Below are 19,183 nucleotides of genomic sequence, written 5' to 3' on the forward strand. Positions count from 1 at the left end.
TTTTGAGTAACCACTACGTGGTACCATCTACGGTCTATCATCATCGTACCGTGATCGTACCACACGATCTTTTGCAGGACGCAAGCTAATGTAACTGACAAACTTTTGAAGTTCTCTACCACAGTTCTCTACTTTTTCACTACCTACAGAGTTTTAAGTAAATTCTTTCAAACTACATACATAAACTATTGAATAATAATAATTATTAACACATGTAAATTGCAAAGTACAGAAATGAACAGTGGAACAATACTATCTGTTAATGTGTAATATAGGTACACATAAGGTACAGGGTGTCTTCCGATATGCACTGCAACCACTGCACAGTGCACAGTGCTATCACTGTAGAAAAATTCGTTCCGTTATGGACTGCCAGTATACTGCCGCAGTACCCTAGGGAAATTTATGACGTCATTAATCGCCGCCATATTCTACTGTGAGCACTGGCGTTTTCGAGGTAAGGTACTTATATACTCGCAGTACTTTGATCACGTGATCAGTCCACAGAGCAAGTAATTGATCAGTCAAAACCACTCGAGTGCCGTCTTATAAACAAAGCTACAGTATAATCAGAAAATTTTAAAGTTCTGTAATTAGTTTGGATTAATAAATAAAACAATGGAAGAATTGCAAAAATTAACTTTATTAGACTGTGTTGAAAATGTTCAATACGAGCTGAAAGTTCTTTTTTATTCTTTTTTATGAAAAAGTACTTACTTTTATTATATTATAAATTCAATTTACAATTAATATTAAATAATTTTTTTTAATTGGACAGTACTCCAAAACAGTTTATTTTTATGTTCTAGAAAACTTTAATACACTCATTTGAATGCTGCGTCAAAAAATGCGGCTGACAGTATACTGGATTGCGTTCCGTTTTAAATCGTAACCAGTATAACTGGCTATAAAGGAACGGCTTCACAGTATACTGAATTGACGTCACACCTAATGGCTGGTTCACACTTTGATTAGTGTGAGTGCAGGTGATTAGTGCGAGTGCAGGTGTGTAGTGCGAGTAGTGTCCAATTGACTGCGAGTGCAGGTGATTAGTGCGAGTGCAGGTGTGTAGTGCGAGTAGTGTCCAATTGACTGCGAGTGCAGGTGATTAGTGCGAGTGCAGGCACGCTGCGAGTGAGGGGGAAGGGAGGGCGCGCGGGACGTGGCTACTCGCAGTCCACTCGCAAAAAAATAGAACACGCTTCTATTCACTTTACTACACAGCCTACTAAACACTCGCACTAAACAGTCGCTGTCCACACGTAGTACTACTCATCACCTGCACTCGCACTAATCAAAGTGTGAACCAGCCATTACAGTGGTCGCAGTGCATAACGGAAGACACCCACAAATACTGGTTTAAACTACTACCTATTAGGGATATTATAGGGATTTTAGCTAAAACGTAATGATTAATTAATGCTCATTGAAACTTCAGAAAAAAAATGATTGATATTTTGAAAATGGTGAACTGTTCAATAGTTTTAAATTTTGTGTTCAAAATTTCTTGAGTAGGTATAGATTAGCGCGCACGAGCAACTTAGTTGCCCGGCAACTATTTTGTCTCTGTCGCTGTCTCCTCGCAAAGTTTTGAACGATGCGCTCACGAAAGCGACAGCAACGCAACTTTTTCTTTAAAATTTTCTGCATTTATCAACATGGATTTCGAAGAAACGGTTGTGGTCTGTGCTCTTGTCCCGCATAGTTCCCAATCTCGTTGGATTTCCGGGATAAAACCTATCCTATGTGTTAATCCAAGTTACCCTCTATATGTGTGCTAAATTTCATTGTAATCGGTTCAGTAGTTTATGCGTGAAAACTGAAAACCATACATATGTACCTACAAACCTTTCCTCTTTATAATATTAGTATAGATATGTAATCGTAATTGTAAAAAGTAAAGTAGTTAGTTTTTATTTAATACTTTTTAGTGTATTTTTCAACACGAATCAAACGAGCTCAAACTCGATAAAGTTGAGTCAATATATTACTAAGTTCCTATGGCCACCTTCCGATTCCATCATCAAATCAGCTCTATCTCATAATAATGTTTCATCGCTATCCAATTTACATGCGTATACAAAATTTCAGCTCAATCGGTTACCTGGAAATGAATCAAAGTTACTTGCTACATTTCAATTAAGTCATCAAGACCAGACAAAAATGCTCATAAAATAAAAACTACTGGGCTTATCCGAATAAAATTTATGGGACCAATTCCACACCATTCCGCATCAAAAAAAAAAGAATCACGTAAACCGGTTCAGAAACCTCGGAGTAATCGGTGTACATACATAAAAAAAATATACCGGCCGAATTGATAACCTCCTCTTTTTTTTTGAAGTCGGTTAAAACTTAAAACTACTGTGTACGAGAATAAATACGTTGACATAAAGAGCGAGCGCGCACGAGCAACTTTGTCTCCGCAACTATTTTGTCTCCGCAACTATTTTGTCTCTCCCACCTATGGGCTAGTATGAAAGTGCGCGCACGTAGCGACGCAACTCCCGGGAGACTTTTTTGTCCGCGGGTTCGGAGACAAGCCCGCGACGCAACTGTCGCCCTATCTATTGGTTTGCAAGCAAGCGAGCAACTTAGTTGCCCGGCAACTATTTTGTCTCTGTCGCTGTCTCCTCGCAAAGTTTTGAACGATGCGCACACGAAAGCGACAGCAACGCAACTTTTTCTTTAAAATTTTCTGCATTTATCAACATGGATTTCGAAGAGACGGTTGTGGTCTGTGCTCTTGTCCCGCATAGTTCCCATTCCCGTGGGATTTCCGGGATTAAAACTATCCTATGTGTTAATCCAAGTTACCCTCTATATGTGTGCTAAATTTCATTGTAATCGGTTCAGTAGTTTATGCGTGAAAACTGAAAACCATACATACATTTCCTCTTTATATAATATTAGTATAGATATGTAATCGTAATTGAAAAAAGTTAAGTAAAACGAAATAACATATTTTTCTATGGCGTCGTTACTAGATTACGTTGCTGAATTTTGTTGAACTGTCTATGATGCCTATTAAAATGGCTCTACTATAGACAGAAAAACTACTAATAATAAAAATAACTTCATTAAAAACAATATTATTTAGATGTGCTATTTATTAAATAGGTTTGAAGTTGGTGCCAAGCACTAAGCACTTAGTATTAAGCCCGTGCACCGACATCAAATAACAAATCTAAATAGTAAATAACACATCTAAATAATATGTAGTAATGAATAATATCAAACCTTTTTTATTTTTTACTTTTCCGTTTTTGAAGTAGGTTGTTTTTAACGAAGTTATTTTTATTTAATACTTTTTAGTTTATTTTTCAACACGAATCAAACGAGCCCAAACTCGATAATGTTGAGTCAATATATTACTAAGTTCCTATGGCCACCTTCCGATTCCATCATCAAATCAGCGCTATGTCATAATAATGTTTCATCGCTATCCAATTTACATACGTATACAAAATTTCAGCTCAATCGGTTACCTGGAAATGAATCAAAGTTACTTGCTACATTTCAATTAAGTCATCAAGACCAGACAAAAATGCTCATAAAATAAAAACTACTGGGCTTATCCGAATAAAATTTATGGGACCAATTCCACACCATTCCGCATCAAAAAAAAAAGAATCACGTAAACCGGTTCAGAAACCTCGGAGTAATCGGTGTACATACATAAAAAAAATATACCGGCCGAATTGATAACCTCCTCTTTTTTTTTGAAGTCGGTTAAAACTTAAAACTACTGTGTACGAGAATAAATACGTTGACATAAAGAGCTAGCGCACACGAGCAACTTTGTCTCTGCAACTATTTTGTCTCTCCTATCAATTTGTATGGGGAGTTGCGTCGCTACGTGCGCGCACTTTCATACTAGCCCATGGGTGGAGAGACAAAATAGTTGCGGAGACAAAATAGTTGCGGAGACAAAGTTGCTCGTGCGCGCTAGCTCAAAGAGCGAGAGACTTTTTTGTCCGCGGGTTCGGAGACAAGCCCGCGACGCAACTGTCGCCCTATCTATTGGTTTGCAAGCAAGCGAGCAACTTAGTTGCCCGGCAACTATTTTGTCTCTGTCGCTGTCTCCTCGCAAAGTTTTGAACGATGCGCACACGAAAGCGACAGCAACGCAACTTTTTCTTTAAAATTTTCTGCATTTATCAACATGGATTTCGAAGAGACGGTTGTGGTCTGTGCTCTTGTCCCGCATAGTTCCCATTCCCGTGGGATTTCCGGGATTAAAACTATCCTATGTGTTAATCCAAGTTACCCTCTATATGTGTGCTAAATTTCATTGTAATCGGTTCAGTAGTTTATGCGTGAAAACTGAAAACCATACATACATTTCCTCTTTATATAATATTAGTATAGATATGTAATCGTAATTGAAAAAAGTTAAGTAAAACGAAATAACATATTTTTCTATGGCGTCGTTACTAGATTACGTTGCTGAATTTTGTTGAACTGTCTATGATGCCTATTAAAATGGCTCTACTATAGACAGAAAAACTACTAATAATAAAAATAACTTCATTAAAAACAATATTATTTAGATGTGCTATTTATTAAATAGGTTTGAAGTTGGTGCCAAGCACTAAGCACTTAGTATTAAGCCCGTGCACCGACATCAAATAACAAATCTAAATAGTAAATAACACATCTAAATAATATGTAGTAATGAATAATATCAAACCTTTTTTATTTTTTACTTTTCCGTTTTTGAAGTAGGTTGTTTTTAACGAAGTTATTTTTATTTAATACTTTTTAGTTTATTTTTCAACACGAATCAAACGAGCCCAAACTCGATAATGTTGAGTCAATATATTACTAAGTTCCTATGGCCACCTTCCGATTCCATCATCAAATCAGCGCTATGTCATAATAATGTTTCATCGCTATCCAATTTACATACGTATACAAAATTTCAGCTCAATCGGTTACCTGGAAATGAATCAAAGTTACTTGCAACATTTCAATTAAGTCATCGAGACCAGACAAAAATGCTCACATAATAAAAACTACTGGGTTTATCCGAATAAAATTTATGGGACCAATTCCACACCATTCCGCATCAAACTAAAAAAGAATCACGTAAACCGGTTCAGAAACCTCGGAGTAATCGGTGTACATACATAAAAAAATATACCGGCAGAATTGATAACCTTCTCCTTTTTTTTGAAGTCGGTTAAAAACTACCGAGTACGAGAATAAATACGATGACATAAATACGTACTATCGCTACGCCGGTTAGAGCGAGCGCCCACGAGCAACTTTGTCTCCGCAACAATTTTGTCTCCGCAACTATTTTGTCTCTCCAGCCATGGGCTAGTATGAAAGTGCGCGTACGTAGCGACGCAACTCCCGGGAGACTTTTTTGTCCGCGGGTTCGGAGACAAGCCCGCGACGCAACTGTCGCCCTATCTATTGGTTTCAATGCAAGTGCGCGCACGGCGACAAAAATGTTGCCTGTCGGCGGCCGCCGGCCAGTTGCCGCGTAACCGGCGTAGCGATAGTACGTATGTCAACGTATTTATTCTCGTACACAGTAGTTTTTAACCGACTTCAAAAAAAAGGAGGAGGTTATCAATTCGGCCGGTATATTTTTTGTATGTTTGTATACCAATTACTCCAAGGTTTCTGAACCGGTTTACGTGATTCTTTTTTTTTTTTGATGCGGAATGGTGTGGAATTGGTCCCATAAATTTTATTCGGATAAGCCCAGTAGTTTTTATTTTATGAGCATTTTTGTCTGGTCTCGATGACTTAATTGAAATGTAGCAAGTAACTTTGATTCATTTCCAGGTAACCGATTGAGCTGAAATTTTGTATACGCATGTAAATTGGATAACGATGAAACATTATTATGACATAGAGCTGATTTGATGATGGAGTCGGAAGGTGGTCATAGGAACTTAGTAATATATTGACTCAACTTTATCGAGTTTGGGCTCGTTTGATTCGTGTTGAAAAATACACTAAAAAGTATTAAATAAAAACTAATTTACTTTTTACAATTACGATTACATATCTATACTAATATTATAAAGAGGAAAGGTTTGTAGGTATGTATGGTTTTCAGTTTTCACGCATAAACTACTGAACCGATTACAATGAAATTTAGCACACATATAGAGAGTAACTTGGATTAACACATAGGATAAGTTTTATCCCGGAAATCTCACGGGAATGGGAACTATGCGGGACAAGAGCACAGACCACAACCGTCTCTTCGAAAACCATGTTGATAAATGAAGAAAATTTTAAAGAAAAAGTTGCGTTGCTGTCGCTTTCGTGAGCGCATCGTTCAAAACTTTGCGAGGAGACAGCGACAGAGACAAAATAGTTGCCGGGCAACTAAGTTGCTCGTGGGCGCTCGCTCTCATACTAGCCCATGGGTGGAGAGACAAAATAGTTGCGGAGACAAAATAGTTGCGGAGACAAAGTTGCTCGTGCGCGCTCGCTCAGAGCTAGCGCGCAAGAGCAACTTAGTCGCCCGGCAACTATTTTGTCTCTGTCGCTGTCTCCTCGCAAAGTTTTGAACGATGCGCTCACGAAAGCGACAGCAACGCAACTTTTTCTTTAAAATTTTCTGCATTTATCAACATGGCTTTCGAAGAAACGGTTGTGGTCTGTGCTCTTGTCCCGCATAGTTCCCATTCCCGTGGGATTTCCGGGATAAAACCTATCCTATGTGTAATCCAAGTTACCCTCTATATGTGTGCTAAATTTCATTGTAATCGGTTCAGTAGTTTATGTGTGAAAACTGAAAAATCTTTTTATAATATTAGTATAGATATGTAATCGTAATTGAAAAATGTTCAGTAAATGTGCAGTTCCAACAAAACGAAATAACATATTTTTTATGGCGTCGTTACTAGATTACGTTGCTGAATTTTGTTGAACTGTCAATGTTGCCTATTAAAATGGCTCTACTATATAGGCAGAAAACTACTAATAATAAAAATAACTTAATTAAAAACAATATTATTAATTTATTAAATAGGTTTGAAGTCGGTGCCAAGCACTAAGCACTTAGTATTAAGGCCGTGCATCGACATCAAACCATTTTAGTAAATAACACATCTAAATAATATGTAGTAATTAATAATATCAATTTCAATCTTTTTTATTTTTTACTTTTCCGTTTTTGAAATCGGTTGTTTTGAAGTTATTTTTATTTAATACTTTTTAGTGTATTTTTCAACACGAATCAAACGAGCCCAAACTCGATAAAGTTGAGTCAATATATTACTAAGTTCCTATGGCCACCTTCCGATTCCATCATCAAATCAGCTCTATGTCATAATAATGTTTCATCGCTATCCAATTTACATACGTATACAAAATTTCAGCTCAATCGGTTACCTGGAAATGAATCAAAGTTACTTGCTACATTTCAATTAAGTCATCGAGACCAGACAAAAACGCTCACAAAATTAAAACTTAAAAGTTAAACGGCTTATCCGAATAAAATTTATGGGACCAATTCCACACCATTCCGCATCAAACTAAAAAAGAATCACGTAAATCGGTGTACATACATAAAAAAATATACCGGCAGAATTGATAACCTTCTCCTTTTTTTTGAAGTCGGTTAAAAACTACCGAGTACGAGAATAAATACGATGACATAAATACGTACTATCGCTACGCCGGTTACGCGGCAACTGGCCGGCGGCCTCCGTCCGGCAACATTTTTGTCGCCGTGCGCGCATTTGCATTGAAACCAATAGATAGGGCGACAGTTGCGTCGCGGGCTTGTCTCCGAACCCGCGGACAAAAAAGTCTCCCGGGAGTTGCGTCGCTACGTACGCGCACTTTCATACTAGCCCATGGCTGGAGAGACAAAATAGTTGCGGAGACAAAATTGTTGCGGAGACAAAGTTGCTCGTGCGCGCTCGCTCTCAAAGTTTTCTCCCAGTACCCCAACAGTACCCATCTTCAAGATGACAGATGACGTTAAAAAAGTATGATGTCTCATGTCAACGACTCATCGATTTCTTTCTGAAAAGCTGAGACCCGTCAAACCCTCTAATCAGCCCGGATTTCGGTCTCTATAAATCCTGGTCCTATGGGATTTAACGACTATTTAATTGAGACTTTATTAATAATAATTTTAATACAGAAGTAAAGTAAATACAATAATGAAAACATGAACATTATAGTATGTAGATAAATTTCTGGCTTTACACTCATACGCATGTAAAAGCCGAACTTGCAATATTTTAAAACTATGCACTTTTCTTTTGTGTACGTGGAAGTGTATTAACTTAGTTTTAATTTATAAGTGTTATTTTAAACTACCTGGACAGCGAATAACGTGAGTATATTATTTTAATTTCTCTATATGCATTGCATAAATCACGATCGGTGCTCTTTGTTGTGTGTTGACCCTTTTCCTGTTATTGATTTTCCCGGATTGACCTAGATAAGGTCCTGAACTATTTTTAGGTACCCCACCTCAAAGCCTAGATGCGCTCTGGGCGCATCTCGATATATTTCAATTTATTGTGAGTGTGACAACTGACAGCCATAGGAAGTGGAACTACAGATAGTTGCACAAATGTCGAAGCCTAGAGTTAGTGGTGATTTATGTGTTGCTTTGGCTGTTATTTAAATAATTTCGTGTTTCCAAATTTAAATTTGTTGTGTATTTGTTAGATTTGAGTGTGAATTTTCGTGATTTAGTTGAAACTGTTCATGGTTCCTTCCATATTGAATACCCCATTCCAGTATTGATCCCTGTCTCCACCAATAGTGGAACAGTTCTATTTTTGGATTCCTAATAATAATTTATCAATTTTATTCAAAGAAAACATTATTCTTTGTTGTCTTCAAGTTCCCAATTTCTAATTGGCCCCTCATATTTCATTTTCCTGTGAATATCTTTGTATGTAAAGTTACCTTTGCATGAAATGCAAATGTGAATTACAAGGTACTTATTCTCTATTTTAATTTTGCTTTATTTGCACTTTTGCTAAGATAGCAACATGTTTTTGGCTGACCCCATCATAGCTTTGTTCTTGTTTTATATTTAACCACTATAGAAATTGTTTAGATTTCATAGTTTGTTTTTGATTGACTAGTCCAATCCTATTTCAAATTTCTGCTCTATGCTAACACAACGCTTCCTTGCTATACAAATCTATACTATAATATTATAAAGCTGAAGAGTTTGTTTGTTTGTTTGAACGCGCTAATCTCGGGAACTACTGGTCCGATTTGAAAAATTGAGGAATTGAGGAAGGCTATAGGCTATATATAGTCATGCTACGACGAACAGGAGTGGAGCCACGGGGGTGAAACCGCGCAGAGCAGCTAGTATCAATATATAAATGCTGTTAAAAACAATGTAACACAAATTTCTTCATCCTTGCAGGGAATCTTGAAGCGCACCCTCCCGAGAAGATGGTATAGGATTAAGCCAACAACCCCACGGGAGACGCGGATTGACTTCTGTGACGACTACATGGCGGAGACACCACCCAACAGGTACTTCCGAGGAAGGCCTGAAAGCCCCATGTATGTTGAACCTGTCGCTACGAGGAATTTCTTTCGGGTAAATATTTTTTTGTACATTGTAGCTATTTTCAACTTTTCAATATAAATGTTCATAAATACCGTGTATTGTTACATAATACTTTTTTACCATACAATTGACCCATTGTTACTGACTTCCTCTTCTTTTCAAACTAATCATTTCTGTATACTTAAAATGAATTGAATTTTAAACTAACTTTTATTGTTCTAGAAATGGAATCAGCTATCTCGTTTGCAGCGGTCCTTGGTATTGGCGATACTAATACTGATCGCGATATTTTGCTTCATGTACGGCCTATCAAGTGCCATCTCACCACCGCAGCCTTTAGGACCTATAGTAAGTAAAACAAGTCATCTTGAAGACTTGCTAATTGCTTTACAATGATGCCAGCTTGTGATTTTCTCTTTTGTTGGTTGGTATTTGACTTTATTATGTTTTTAGCACTTGCCAATGAAAAACTCCAACTCAAGCAGCTTGTTGAATAAAATGAAGAAAGCGGCCATGGCCTCGGCAAAGGATAAGAAGGGTGTGGTTCTGTATGAGACTGATTTCAGCCAAAGGCCTATTTTCGCTGGTAAATAAATAGTTTTTTCATTGATTAAATTAATTTCATACTAAATTACGAAGTACTAATGAGAATTTGTTTCAGGACCGTCCAATGCTCAGCAGTATGCAGTGGTGCAGAGTTTCAAGCACGCCTGGAGGGGTTATAAGGAACTCGCTTGGGGACATGATAATTTGAAACCGGTTTCAGGAACATCTTACGATTGGTTCTCGCTAGGATTGACGATTATTGACAGTCTTGATACAGCTTTTATAATGGGCTTGATGGAAGGTAGATAGTCAAAATTATAACATTAATAATAATTAATACCTAACTATCATTAATATTTAATATTTTTCACAGAATATGAAGAAGGTCGCGAGTGGATTAAGAACGAACTGGTATTCACAAAGAACAAAGATGTGAACTTCTTTGAAACAACAATTCGTGTTCTGGGCGCTTTGCTGACTAACTACCATTTTACTGGCGATAACATGTTTCTTGAGAAAGCTGTAAGTAAAGAAATTTTAGATTTAGATCAATATTGAATTGTTATTGTAATATGCTAATGTTTCGTTTTGTCCGCAGAAAGATCTTGGTGAGCGTCTCATGACTGCCTTCGCATCACCATCGGGTATACCGTACTCCGACGTGAACCTCGGTGCTCGTACCGCTCATGTACCGGAGTGGTCCCACTACAGCACTACCGCTGAAGTCAGCACGGTCCAACTGGAGTTCCGTGAACTCTCCCGTGCTACCAATAACCCGATTTTCGAGGTAAGTTTTCTAAAAAGCATTTTTAATTGTGATTCCCTTTTTTAACGATGCCTATAACTATGATCCTTACTGATATAATAATGTATGCGAAAGTGTGTTTCTTTGTTTATTGTGTTGTATAGCAACAAAGCGATTGTATGGTATAATTTTTGTGGCTGGATATAATGAGGAGGATATTGGGTACTTTTTACCGCTGTGAAATATCTCATTCGCGTGGTAATTTATAGCGGGCGAAGTTGCGGGTGAAAAGCTATTGTTTTCATAGAAAATGAATTTCGTCATTCCAGATTTAATTATATTTTCTGTCATCCTTATTATGTTTCAATTCACTATGCAAAGCGAGGTGTTCTATAAATAGGGTGTGGTACCCCCTCGCTGGAGGGTGGGGTGGGCAGTTGTCCCGGCAAAAGCCTATATGCCTAGATAGTATAAGGCTGCATCCGGGAAGATTCTAGACCGCGCATGCGTTGTATAGTTAGGTCATCCGCGCAGGACCTAGGTATTGACGTAATGCAGGTTTGCACTGAGCATGCACCAATTTATTTAGGTCACCGGGACTGCAGATTGCGTCGGTAACGTCCTTGTTTATTGGGTGCGGCAGGACGCATAATGTTGTAGATGGAGCGTCTGTGCTCTCTGCGCATCTGCATTGGCCAAAGCAACCAATAGCGTGCATTTATTAACAACCAATCAGATTTCCGTTCCATGAATCTTATATCTGGGTCACGAGATCCTGGGAACCCCGACCATTTTGCTCTGAGCTCTCGAGCTGCAGTGATCTTAACGTTTTGCGAAATTTTTATTGAGGTGTTTCAAAAAAGCGATTAAACGTTTTTAAAGTGTTTCGGATATATCCGCGTATTCATTAATAAAGATTAATTTCATTTTTAAAGATAATTTCCGAATTTTTTGTCCAAGATGTTAGACATGGCGCGCACTTGCTTTGCGATTATACTATTGTTTTTTTACATGTTCGCGCTGATTGCTATTGCTCTGGCGATTTTGTATAAACTTTCGCGTTTTTAAATCAATTTAACTTGAGTACTTATCCTCTTACATACTGACTCTTGATCGTTTTTCAAAATGTCTCTTACGAAGAAGTGTTTGTTCATAAACTTGCTCCTTCTTACGGTATGTATTCAAAATGTCGAGACGTATTTAATCGTAATTGTTTTTGCGTTGCAATTGGATATTAAATTTTTATCAAATTTCCTTTGTTCTATTTCTGGATAAATGGTGTTTTAGTGCGCAGGCGCGCAAAAGTCAATCGATTACAATCGAAGTCTTTGTCGTAGGACGCAGCGGCGGCTGTATCGGAGAAGATTCACCAGCTTCCGAAGAAACATGGACTGGTGCCGATCTTCATCAACCCGAACACCGGACACTTCCTGCCTCATGCTACCATCACCCTGGGGGCTCGTGGCGACAGCTACTATGAATATCTTCTGAAACAATGGATCCAGACTGGAAAGACTATCAATTAGTAAGTAGCCTTTGCACTTAAGGTCAATAATTTCAGCCGAAGACTGGTGGGTTTGCAGCATGAACAGCGATTTACGATAAGTATATTTTTAATTTTAGACGGTACAATCTACAGTGCGCGAATAATTTATCCTGGTCTTGAAGGTAACTTAAATCTTGACCGAATGTCCGGAAAAAACGGTCTCTTAATGAAAACTTAGTAAAATGAGCTTCAAATTAAAACTAGATCAATGCCCTTTTTCAAAATTATTTCAAGAAACTTCTCAACTGTTGATTCTGTTGTTTTTGCTTAGTATTGACAAATAAATATATGAATTATTTATATAATTTCAGTCTCCGGGATGACTACTTGACAGCTATAGAGGGGGTTCGTGAGTTCCTGGCGCGCCGCTCCGTTCCCAACAAGCACCTGTTCATCGGAGAACTCACTGCGGGATCAGAGGTAAAATAACAGAGTTTAAAGTTTGTTGGCCCCTTCCTTTGCTTTGTTTTTTTTTTCAGTTTTATTTGGGAATGTAGTAACAGGTTTTTGAAAGAATTGGGAAGGTATTCGGAAACCAGATTTCAGATTCAATCGTCATTTCTTATTTTAACTTAATAAAAAATGATACAAATGAAAAGCAAAAAAATGGTACAAATGAAAATGCAAATTATGAAGCTACAATACGGCAAATAAAAAACAAATCAACAAAAACTTTACCATGCCACTTCTAGTTTACAAACAAAACTTGTCATATTTTAAGTTTTTACTTCTGGCAATTGTTAGGTGTTTTATTTTTTTGCCTACCTCAATTACTGGTTCTTCTCTAATATGCTCGAGAACAAAACATATTGATTCAAAGTAGGCTTACAATAACCAGGCCTTCAACCCGAAGATGGATCATCTTACCTGCTTCTTGCCGGGCACTTTGGCCCTGGGCCATGCTAATGGTCTACCTGATTGGCACATGACCATGGCCGAGGAACTTATCAATACCTGCTACCTGACGTATGCTGTGCACCCCACCTTCATGGCTCCGGAGATCACTCACTTCAATATTGTAAGTACTTTTATTGGTCCTTTAAGTTGGAAATTTTTAAGGGCTTTTTCGTGGTGGCTTAACTTAAGTATCTTTGCTCATCGGTACTTAATCTTGTGTTGGAAAAAAATACAGAACTCAAATAATATTTTAAGGGCTTTTTGGTGGCTTTGCTTAATTATATTTGTTTATCAGTACGAAATCTGTTGTAATAATATAATCTGTAATAATATGTATAAATATTTCTAAAAACGCAACAAAAAAATTAAGAAATTTTTTGACGTTTTTTTTTATTATTGAACCATTTAATAAACATGTAGTTAAATAGAGAATTTAAAATTTCCAGGGTAGCGGCACCGAGGACATGTTTACCAAGATCGCTGACGCTCACAGCCTCCTGCGACCGGAGTTCGTTGAGAGCCTCTACATCATGTACCAGCTGACTGGCAACACCACCTACCAGGACTGGGGATGGCAAGTGTATATGGTAAGTAGTGGTTTGCTAATTTTAATTGGGGAAAAAATTTTTATTGGAAAAAAAAGCACTGGGAGACGGAAAAAATGTTTTAAAAAATTGGGATAAGCAGTCAAGTTAATGGGGAAACTCACAATATAACTTGGGAATTTGTTTTTCTAAAAAAAAGTGATTTTAAGATTCTATGGTGTATTAAAAAACAGCGTCCTTAAATAAATAAAGGACACTTACAAAATGCTAAAATAATGTTTGATCTGGTAAGTTCTGGATGTTTTGAAGTTACTTAGTACCAATACACATTCAAACAATTTATTTATTTCTAACAATTAATTTGGACGTGCTTTATTTTTAATTAGACACATTTTGTTTTTTGTTTTGCTGTATTAGTGGAGCGCCGTAAGGTTTATACCTCGGAATCCAGGGCCAGTCAATGAATCTTAATATAAACCTTGAAAATATGTTTTTAATAGTATATAGAAAAATGTTAAAAAAAATTTTTTTCGCGCTCTCAATTTTTTAATAATTATTATAAACAATTATTAATTTTTTGGAGTTTTCATTGATTTATATTAGTCAAAAGTCATATTTTAAAAAGAACAACTATTACAAACTTGAAAACTTGATCTTGGATCTTTAGGGACTGCAGATATACCGATGAAGGTCGGGTTGGAGAATAGAGGGGATAACAGCAGCTGTTCGGTATTGTTCATGGCGGGCTCTCACAGGAGCTGTTGTTTTCGTTCCGAAAAATATTTATTTCAGATTTTTGTTAATTAAAAATTAATGTTTATATTATTGTGCAGTGAGTGTGATAAAAGTTAATTACTGAACATTACTGAGTTTTAAAAACTTTGAAAATAGTGGCATAAATTGTAAGTATTTGTTTTTCATTTATATTACATGCTTTTGAAAACAGTTATGAATATTTTGTAATAAATCGATGTTAAAAGTTAGAATATAATAGTAGAATTTAATAATATAAATCATTAATTATGTAAAAGTTAGTTATTAATATTAGATACTACCTCTAATATTTGTTGTTGCAGCCACGTGTCGCAATGGGTGAACCATCCAGTATTGATAGTAGATACAAGCAATGATTGCCTCATTTGTGATAAAATCGGATCTAGTTCTGAATTAAGCTCTGAACTAGGAGATATTATAAAAGTCACTAGAGGCATATCATCATTAAAAGCTGCATCTGCGGAAAGAGGGGATGGACTTTCTCAGTATACTCGCGACTCTGTCTACGTGCATTCGGTATGCAGACAAAAATATAGGTATTAATAAAGGATGCATTAATTCTTATTTAAAAAAAGAACACCACATCTGCATGCTCTCCACCTAAAAAAAAAGCTTTGAACAGCTACTTACTTCAATTGATTTTGATTGGAAAACTAGATGCTTCTTTTGTGAAAAAGAAGCGGATGAAATGAAGGAAAGAAGGAAGTCCAAGTCGTCAAGACAACAAATCAGCTACGTCACTAGTACTGATTTCAAGAAAAGTATTGTAAGTTTGATATGTTAAGACAAAAGTGAATATTGTCGCAATATTCATAAAAGAATTGTAGGCGTGTTAGATTTAGTAGCTCAGGGAGCTAAATATCACGCGGATTGTTACATGTGTTTAAAAACAACGCTAAAACAGACTCAGAGGGAGAAAAAATTCATCTTATTTACACCGCAAACAATGACGCAACGACCAGCTCCATAATCTTTATTAAAAATTATTTTTTGCTCGTGCAAAACAGGATGTGGAGCATCTTGTGGGTGCAGGAAAAGTGGATTAAACTGCACTGCAGCTTGCTTAGAAGGCAATGGTGACAGCTGCACTAATCCTTCACCTACAATCTATATCAACGAGATCGACGACGACGACAATAATTTACAATGATGTAACAATGTGTATAGTTAATGATAATTTTTTTTTGTAACTTATTTTTACGATAATCTAATAAATTAACATTGAAGTTACTCTGCACATATAATTTATTACAAATAAAATTAAATTTTTCACTATAAATACTTTTTCCCCCTTCCGCCTCTCATTTTTCAGTAAATTGTTGTTAAAAATTGTTGTAAATCGAGATCGGTCAATTTTTTTTTTTTTACTTTTTTATTTGAGGTTTTAATAATGCAGTCTCATACTTGATATACAGATTCATTGACTGGCCCTGGGTTCCGAGGTTTGACCATTTTTATGCCTTACGGCACTCTACTATATGTACTTATTTGTTATTGATTTTTTTAAATAGTTTTAATTGCATGTAAATTTTTAATTTATTTTTGATTTTATTTAATTTGTCTTTGATTTTTTTCGTGTCGTGTAACTGTAAATGGAAGACACAGGCTCCTGAAAAACAGTTCTTACTATCTTAGGAGCCTGGGTCGCTCTAATTTGTAAAATGTTTTAAGTGGAATAAATGATTTATTTATTTATTTATTTAATTTAACATATTATTGCAGGGTATCGAGAAGTACGCTCGCGTCGCCAAAGGCTACACGTCGGTGACCAACGTGAAGACTGACAAACCGGCGCCAAAGGACATGATGGAGACCTTCTTTCTCTCTGAGACTCTGAAGTACCTGTACCTGCTGTTCAGTGATGATAGGTCAGTTTTTATAAAAAAAAATGTGTACGTGATTTTATGCCTTTTTGAAACGCCTGGACCGATTTTGATGATTTTTTTTAAGTTTGTAGATGGAATGGTTTAGATTGAAAAAGTCAGTGTCTAACAGGGTGCAGTCGGGAAAATCAGATTGATAAGATTTTTTTGGAGATTTAATTTTTTTTACTCAAATTAGTTTTTATTTGTGTGACGCTACATTAAAATACATTTTTATTTAAATTTTTCATATGCGTATTTTACGATAATGATTTTTTTAAATTACTGAATCCTTAATAATTGTATGTATTACAGATTCGCCCTTGACCTGAACAAGTACGTGATCACCACCGAGGCCCACCCTCTGCCGATCCACAAAGTTTAAACTGATATTGTCACGACAACAGATAAACCGACGACCCACGCTCTTTATATGGCCTAGTTTAATTTAGATGTTCTCTAAGATAATTCAATATTTAATCCTATAGGTAGGTGTAATTTTAAATAAACCATGTTTATATTATTGGGAGTAGGCTTGTTTTTGAGCGTCAAACCAATTTTGTCTGGTGGTAGTGGTGTTTACTTTTGTAATTATCACCAGATATTGTGTTTGATTTCCAATTGAGACTAATAAAGTCATGGTCTGGCTTAGTAAAGGTGGCTTGTCCTTGAAATCCTTAGAGATACTAGCGGGCAAGACATACACTCGCATTGTCATGGCCCAATAATATAAAATGTGGGTGTTATAGTATTGGCAATTATATACGCTTATCGATGTTATAGTTTAATTTTGGTAGCTATAGCTACTTGTAGTGGGAGTCGAGTATTAGTTACCCCTGGGCCACGCTCGCACCGGGGAAGTTACCACACCCCCACGCACTCGCCGTTGGTGACGACTGTACTTGTACGACTGCCACTGTACGGGTGGGGGGCCGGCGGCCCATCCCCTCCCCATCCTTTCCTCTCCCATCCTATCCTCTCCCATCCTTTCCTCTCCCATCCTATCCTCTCCCATCCTTTCCTCTCCCATCCTTTCCTTTTCCATCCTATCCTCTCTCATTCTTTCCCCTCCCAGCCTATCTTCTCTCATCATATCCTATCCTCAATTTCCCATCCTATCCTTCCCTCCACCTTATCATATTTTGCCATTCTATCCTATCTTTCCCATTCGTTACTATTTATCCCGTCCTTCCCTCCCTTCCCCAGTCTAACCTCCCTTCTCCTTCCTATCCTCCCTTCCCCATCCTATCATCCCTTCCCCATCCTATCTTCCCTTCCCGATCCTATGTTCCTAATCCCAAATAAGCAACTTATCCACTCGTCTTAATGTGTGAGCATCGAATGACATAACATACGGGTGCAAATTATGCTATTCGTTTGCTAACTTGTTACAAAAAAGGAAAAAAAAAAACAAAAAAAAAATATGTTTTTTTTTCGAAGCCTGCTTTGCCTTCTTCTCTTCAAGAAAAGAATTGGTTTCAAGCGCTGGCTATTAATGTGTATTCATTTGCCAATTTGCAATTTCGTTAGCGGTTTGGTGTTATAATTAGTTACTTATTCACTGTAATATATTTTGTAAATTGTATATTGTATCACATTGTTATTATCATGAGTCGTGGACTGTTGTTGTTATTTTTAATGTGTAAAAAGATTTCTATTTTCTTACGCTGGTCTGTTTTGATAAATCATTAATTATATGGTTCATTTTGTATAGACGATTTCTTCCATTTGAATTAGTTCTAAGACTTTTGATATTTAATTATTTATGAACGTATTAAGTTTTATACTTGGAGCAATGAAATACAATATACTACTTTTATATAATTTTTGTTATTCGTAGCCAAAAATATACATTTATTACTTGATTAGTTCAATTAGACACTCAATTTTAGCGACAATTTGGTATGTAATTAAATTCTGCTTATTTATTTTAAGTTTTAGGTTAAGATAAGAGTTGTTGTACTATCATACAATAACTCCAACCTTTGCAGAAAATTCACTATAATGGCAATACTACAAAACTAATGTATTCTTCATTCTCAAGATAATAACATCTAAAGGTATAAGTTATAACAGTTGATCCTTTTCGACCGTAAACGATGACCATACGCATTTATTACTAGTGTCAAAAAAAACACCATGAGGCATATTTGTAGTATTGCCGAATTGTTATTTAGTATGTAGTATGTATTTATATCGTATATTTATATATTTAACGTTGACTGGCTCTATGGTCCCGAGTTCGAGTCCCGGGTCGGGCCGTGGATGTTTTCACTTCTATTCGCAAAATTTTTTTCCTATATCTGAATGTTCGTAGATTGCAATATAAAAATACAAAAAAAAAATAACAAAAAATAAAGGCATCAAGAGTCGGGTCAAGTTAGGTTAGGTTAGTTTTTGGCGGTGTTAGAGCACCCCCGTGCGTCGGACGGCACGTAAAGCATTCGTTCCGTTACCTGAACTCTCCGGACTGTCGGATTACCGACGGATCGGATTGAGTGACGGACCTTAGAAGGAGACAAAAGCGACTGAATTAATACGCTTGGATTTCCCCAAGCGTTTAATCATATAATTGTAAGTAATCGTAGTATGCTTTGCTTCTTATGAGCCCTCTTTACAATCGGCATCGTTGGACGAGTAAAGACAATCACGATAGTGTAGTAGGTCTAAATGTCTATGATTGGTCGTCATTGTAGATATTTATTCTCACTCGCGCCGTACTGGCGGCAAACGTCGACG

At 36.7% G+C, this 19,183-nt stretch overlaps 1 protein-coding gene across 3 annotated transcripts; it reads left to right on the top strand.

The window, feature by feature from the left end:
* The first annotated feature begins 8,035 nt into the window (after window positions 1-8,035).
* On the top strand, window positions 8,036-17,606 carry alpha-Man-Ib (alpha-Mannosidase class I b). 3 transcript variants are annotated; one of them, XM_089700267.1, is made up of 13 exons: window positions 8,036-8,320; window positions 9,380-9,559; window positions 9,752-9,877; window positions 9,983-10,115; window positions 10,191-10,376; window positions 10,449-10,597; window positions 10,674-10,862; window positions 12,158-12,345; window positions 12,678-12,786; window positions 13,190-13,384; window positions 13,710-13,850; window positions 16,305-16,450; window positions 16,760-17,606. In XM_089700267.1, exons 2-13 carry the CDS (start codon window positions 9,470-9,472, stop codon window positions 16,827-16,829), a joined length of 1,722 nt encoding a protein of 573 aa, XP_089556393.1. In that variant the 5' UTR covers window positions 8,036-8,320; window positions 9,380-9,469; the 3' UTR covers window positions 16,830-17,606. The 3 variants fall into 3 exon arrangements, with proteins under 3 accessions (XP_089556393.1, XP_089556525.1, XP_089556463.1); XM_089700399.1 differs by having other exon boundaries at window positions 13,205-13,384; XM_089700337.1 differs by lacking the exon at window positions 8,036-8,320 and adding an exon at window positions 8,500-8,935.
* The last annotated feature ends 1,577 nt before the right edge of the window (window positions 17,607-19,183 follow it).

Source organism: Colias philodice, chromosome 1 (genome assembly GCF_061535455.1).
Source record: "Colias philodice isolate Cphi_HAF_F1 chromosome 1, ilColPhil1 Martin Lab GWU primary, whole genome shotgun sequence".
NCBI lineage: Eukaryota > Metazoa > Arthropoda > Insecta > Lepidoptera > Pieridae > Colias > Colias philodice.

Excerpts from the sequence above, each read along its gene's own strand:
- alpha-Man-Ib (XM_089700267.1), top strand. The coding sequence starts at position 9,470 with ATGGCGGAGACACCACCCAACAGGTACTTCCGAGGAAGGCCTGAAAGC. Across the intron at positions 9,560-9,751 it reads CTACGAGGAATTTCTTTCGG|AAATGGAATCAGCTATCTCG; the intron begins GTAAATATTTTT and ends TTATTGTTCTAG. Across the intron at positions 13,851-16,304 it reads GGGGATGGCAAGTGTATATG|GGTATCGAGAAGTACGCTCG; the intron begins GTAAGTAGTGGT and ends ATATTATTGCAG.